The sequence below is a fragment of the Quercus suber genome, unplaced genomic scaffold (genome assembly GCF_002906115.3).
Source record: "Quercus suber isolate HL8 unplaced genomic scaffold, Cork oak 2.0 scaffold_83, whole genome shotgun sequence".
NCBI classification, from domain to species: Eukaryota; Viridiplantae; Streptophyta; class Magnoliopsida; order Fagales; family Fagaceae; genus Quercus; species Quercus suber.
Genome location: NW_027069548.1, coordinates 78,677 through 84,307, shown reverse-complemented (window position 1 = coordinate 84,307; position 5,631 = coordinate 78,677). Strand labels below are relative to the sequence as shown.

Sequence of the window (5,631 nt, the reverse complement as noted above, 5' to 3'; positions counted from 1 at the left end):
GCGGTTTACTTTTGTTTTTTGAGGGAGTATAGGTGATTTACTTAGTTTCTGTTGAAATAACGATTTACTTTTGTTTTTTGAGGGAGTATAGGTGATTTACTTTTTTTTTTTTTTTAAGGGTGTATAGGCGGTTTACTTTTGTTTTTTGAGGAAGTATAGGCGGTTTACTTTTGTTTTTTGAGGAAGAATAGGCGGTTTACTTAGTTTATGTTGAAATAATAGTTTACTTTTGTTTTTTGAGGGAGTATAGGCGGTTTACTTAATTTCTGTTGAAATAAAATGTGTTATATTTTGTAATGGAGGTTTGGCTTTCTTTTGTTTTAAATATACAATGGCAAGTGATAGTGGGATTTAATCCCACTTTTTATTTAGTTAGTGGGTGATGTTGTCATCTCTCATCATTAGTTATAACAATATAATATGGACAGAGTTTAGTTACAAAATTAGTTGTAGTCTAATACTACAACCTTACTCAATAAATTAAATATTACTACATATTTTGAAAATCTAACTGTTGAACTATATGTTCTTTACGTTCTTAATACCCATGATAAATCTTGTGTCAATTAGACATTATTTAGTATATGATCTTTAAACCAGGGACGGCTCAATAGGTAATGCAATCGCCTAAGGCCCCCACTTGTTAAAAAAAAATTATATACATAATATATTTATCTATATATTTTAATTAAAAAAATTGTAAACACATTTATTGGTCAATAAAATGCATTAAGAAGCCCTATTATATCCTAAAATGCAAGAGATTAAAAAAGGAAAAACAAAAATAGTCAAACTTCAGCTAACATAATTAAATTTTGGGAGACAAATTTATTAACTCATTCTTGATATATGCTAAAATTAAAATTAATACCAGACAAATTCATTAATAATACAATGTAATTGTCTTGAAATATGCTAAAATAAAGATTATAAATTTTAAAAACAAAAGAAAAATCTTTCATCTCTCTATCTCTATGCCTCTCCATCTATATTCTTACCTTTCTTTTCTTCATTTTCATCTTAATTCTTGATCTATTTCCATAAACTTAGTCTAGCTTGAAATTTTTCTTTGTTAATTCCCTTCAATTTGAAAAGGGGAAGCGTAGCAGAGGTAATCTTCTTCCCCGCTCTATCTTTCCAAAAATGAAGATGATCAGTTTGCTATTTATTTAACGTAGATTATATATATTTTTAGTTTATTTCATTGCACAATTGATTGATGGGACACGTTTTTAGTCATAGGACAGGCTGGGAAAATACTGATACAAAATATTGATACAAAATTCTGCTATGGTAGGACCCTTTTCTACCCCTCTCTTAATTGGACCTTTTTCTACTATGATATGACACGTTTTTTGCTTTTACACTTAGCCATAGGAGTACAAGCTGGACATCTCACATCTGCACTACACAGGCACACACCAGCATAGGCTGCACTGCACAGCAGCACAGGCTGCACTGCATAGTTGTGCATTGCATAGTGCAGCCCACAGTTATAAGACAACATGTTTTCTCACTTTATCAATTAATATTTAAATATAAAAAGTCTCCACTTAAAATTTTCGTCTAAGGCCCCCAAAGTTGTTGAGTTGGTCCTGCTTTAATATTGTATTTTATGCATAATTTTAAATTATAAAAATTTGTAATTTAAACAATTTATTGATAACATAGCTATTGATTCTTAATTTTCTAAAAAAATTGCAAGCATAGAGAATATAAGAAGAAAATGTAATACTTAAGAATATTAAGTAAAGTTGTAGTTTATGCCCTTACAACCAATTTTGTAACTAAAAGTTGTCCATATAATAAAACTTAAGATTTATTTTAGGAAATATCTTATAACTATTTATAAGGAATAAGTAATAACTATGCCCTTTAATAAGGGCATAATCAAACTAAAAAATACCTAGACCATAAGAAAAATCATTATATTACAATATCTATTACATTGTATCAAACATGCCCTTAATTTTTGGTTTTGTTGTGAGAAAAACAATAAATAATTTATAGTCTATCAAACATGCCCTTAATATTTGGTTTTGCCATGAGGAAGCCAATTAAGAGTTTAGAGTGTCAATTTGTCATGAAATTTGGTGCGCTTTTTTATTTTATTTTGATAAAAACAAAAGTGTGTTAGTCAATTAATTTTACACCTGCCAAGAGTTTAGGAACTCAAAAGGCATAGCATTATAATAATTTAGTCACAAGGTGAAGTTTTATAGTCAGTTCATTGAAATGATTATTATTTTGTTGGGATAAAATTTAGTTATAAAATTAATTGTAGCTTAAGACTACAACTTTACTTAATATCTTTTTATTGGAGGTGAACAAATCCATCATTGAATTATATATTCATCTTATATCCTCCATGCTTGTAAATTTTTTAGAAAATTAAAAATTCATAGTTATCTCATTAATAAATTGTTTAAATTGCAAGTTTTTGTAGTTTTAAATTATGCATAAAATATAAACTTATAGATTATATAGTAAATGATATCTAATTGCTACAAAATTTGACACGTGTATTAATAACGCAAAAAACATATAATCTAACGGTTAGATTTTTAAAATATGTAATAATATTTATTTTATTAGGTAAGATTGTAGTCTTGGATTAAAACCAATTTTGTAAGTAAATTATGTGGTATAAACGCTCCTCTGACTCCCTAATATATCAATCTGCAGCTGCCAATCATATGAATTTATGGCCTTTCATTGGAAGCACAAGCACTTCCTCTTCCTTGTCCATGCCATCAAATGTACCATGTGGCAGTTTATGGTGGTTTTGCATCAGAATTTTTAAATTTACTTGTGAATTGCATGTCATTTGTATACATTATATGCACACTTTGCGTAAGTACATGATACATGCACATGAGAGAGAGAGAGAGAGAGAGAGAGATGGGACATTTTATTGTAGAAGAAATATGTTAGAGAACATCAAGAAGTGAAAATTTGTCCTAGTAGGAAAGTTATAATTCCGAAACATACATATTTAGCCCCATCTTTTTTCTTGGCAAGTCTAAGCCCTTCCAATTTGTATTCTTATCTCCTAAGCTACTAAATCAAGTAATTCAATGCATGTTACAAGGAACCCACCTACATGTATATATATTCACACTAGCATTAACAAGATCCCTCATTTCCAAGTCTCATCATTACATGGAGAACAACCCTCTTGTGCAATATCAGTGAATTGAACTCCTGAGTCATATATCACCCCTGACTTCCAGTCAGCAGGAAGGACATGTTGTGCCCAAATATACTTCCCATCATACCCTGCTGTGATCACAAATCGGAATTGCAATGCCCCTAATGGCACTCTACTTGTGTCCCAAACTGCCCCATAGTTGTGGCTCATGAAGCCCCAGTTTGAAGAATCGACCTATGAAAATTGAAATAACAATATTATATCAGTATGGAACTTAATGTGAACATTTATTTAAAAATTTTGGTAAATATAATATAAGCTTTTGGCTCACCTGAGCTACATCAACACCAACTATTTCTGTTTGACCTCCTTGATATAGAAATTTCACTGCCAAGTAATTTGGTTTTTGGCTTGATTCTTCCACTCGTACAGCCAAATTCTGATTTTTGTATTGACAAGGTACCCTGGTTTATACAACCAATAAGATCATATTATTGACCAATGAAAGAAATTGAAAATATATATATTTATTTTGAGTGATGCTAGGTTATTACAACTTTTACTACATTAATTTTATAAATTTGTGTCAATTTTTTAAACACAAGATAATTAAAAAAAAGAAAAAAAAAAGAAAAAAAAAAAGAAAAAAGAAGAAGACATTTATGTAATATATAGTTTTTTTTTTTGAGTAAATTATGTAATACATGGTTGATTTACCACAATTATGTTAATTTATAAGTATTTTGTAGTGAAATTGAAAAATATGTACGGAGAGTAATTTTTATTTTCATAAGAATTGGACCGTTAGTAACATGTAATGTACTGGTTTTTGTCCAAGGGGACAATGGCTGAGGCGCTGAGCCCATATTATTATTTAAGGTTGGTCCACATCTGGACTTTGATACATGGGGTAGGTGTAACTTAACCACACACTAGAAGAAACTTTTTTAAAAAGTCAAATTGATTAATGTTTATGATTATGGCCGAAGAGTGAGCTAATATTAAAATTCAGTAGCATAGCTAAGCTCAAATCTCTCAATATTTGCTTACCTCTTGTATTCCACGTCGACAATCCCAAGTTTCAAAATGTCTTGGCCCATACCCTTCTGAGCCATGGCCATGAATGCTCTGCTGCTGATAACAAAGTCTGTTTGGTTATTCCGATTGAGATCAGTCAAAGTCACTATAGTTCCTTCTTTGGTACAATGACTTGTGTTCTTGCATCTTATCTGCCAAACATGCCCCAATCAAAACAGAGTTTCCACAATCAGTTAAGTCCACAAAGCTTTTCTCTGTAAGTTGTAACCTCTTAAGTGTCATGTAGTGATTTGTACCCATAAAAATAGCGTTTATGTTATGTTCATTTGAAAGTGAAGTGAACAACATTACTCTAATTACAATTTGACACATCAACCTTTCTTAAAAAAAAAGTTATGAAAAAAAGGAAAGTTTGTATAGGCACCTGAAAGCATGCACCACAGCCAGCTCCATCTTTGTAAAGAGAAGCCACACCAGCAGCAAGGTGTCCACTGTTGAAGCCTAATGCCAAGGAACCATACCCACAAGCCCCAGCTGCATTAAATCCACAAAACAAAAATTACCCACTTATTATTTCACAAAAATATCATCTGGGTCAATGCCAAATTTTGCTTTTCATGATGAACAACATCTGGGTATTAATCAAAACAACCGAACAAAAATTGGAAAAAATAGAAAAAGAAGTAAAAGGATGGAACAATTTGAAGCTTACATGAAAGTGCTGAAGCTTTGGAGAAATAGGCAACCTTAGTTTTGTGGACACAACGATCACAAGCAGTTGAAGATGAAACGAGAAGGAAGAGAAAGAAGAAGCAAACAAAAAAAGCCATTGAGTTGGAAACGTGTCAAGGATGAGAAAGGCATATAGCATATATAGGTGTATATATAGCTAGAGTCAACACAGTAGTAGTGTGGACTACAGGTCAGCATTTCCAAATAAAAAAATTTGTCCATGTCTTTTTGTTTTTGTTAAAGACGTTTCTAATGCGTGGGGATTGGAATTAGGCTTTAGATAAGAAGAAAAACACGCGTTTTGCGGTGAGACAAAATGAAAACAAATGGGATGGGGTCTCCCACCGACTCTCTGTCTATGGCTTAAAACAGCTGTGCTGTGAGAAGTAAGAACCTGAGAGTTGAGACTTTTGTGCTGTGTGAGATACACCATTTATTTGTGTCTAACTGTCTATGAATGGTGAAATATGGATTCATGTTTATGAGGGGACACACTTTTTGCACTTTGATAAGTTTCCTCTTCCCAAATTTCTATTCCTCGGATCCTCACACTTGGTATTTGGGAAATGAAAATTGTAAACTATTCATGTAAAAGATGAATTTCTTCTATATTACTTAATAACCCTTAAATTTGTTTACTTCTTTCTATCATTTTTTTAACATGTTTTTTCATAAACCTATCATGATTAGTGTGTATAATTAAAGAAGCA

At 31.3% G+C, this 5,631-nt stretch overlaps 1 protein-coding gene across 1 annotated transcript; it reads right to left on the bottom strand.

The window, feature by feature from the left end:
* Positions 1-2,890: 2,890 nt before the first annotated feature.
* On the bottom strand, positions 2,891-5,060 carry LOC112004647 (expansin-like A1). The gene is made up of 5 exons (XM_024036880.2): positions 4,902-5,060; positions 4,614-4,723; positions 4,202-4,380; positions 3,483-3,615; positions 2,891-3,385 (listed from the first exon to the last, which is right to left on the bottom strand). The coding sequence occupies exons 1-5, from the start codon at positions 5,017-5,019 to the stop codon at positions 3,140-3,142; spliced, it is 786 nt and encodes a 261-aa protein (XP_023892648.2). The 5' UTR covers positions 5,020-5,060; the 3' UTR covers positions 2,891-3,139.
* Positions 5,061-5,631: the final 571 nt, after the last annotated feature.

Bases quoted from the DNA above. Each gene is read 5' to 3' on its own strand.
- LOC112004647 (XM_024036880.2), bottom strand. From the start codon at position 5,019: ATGGCTTTTTTTGTTTGCTTCTTCTTTCTCTTCCTTCTCGTTTCATCT. The intron at 3,616-4,201 runs GTAAGCAAATAT...TGTATAAACCAG, and splicing joins GTCGACGTGGAATACAAGAG to GGTACCTTGTCAATACAAAA. The intron at 3,386-3,482 runs GTGAGCCAAAAG...CAATTTTCATAG, and splicing joins TTGGTGTTGATGTAGCTCAG to GTCGATTCTTCAAACTGGGG.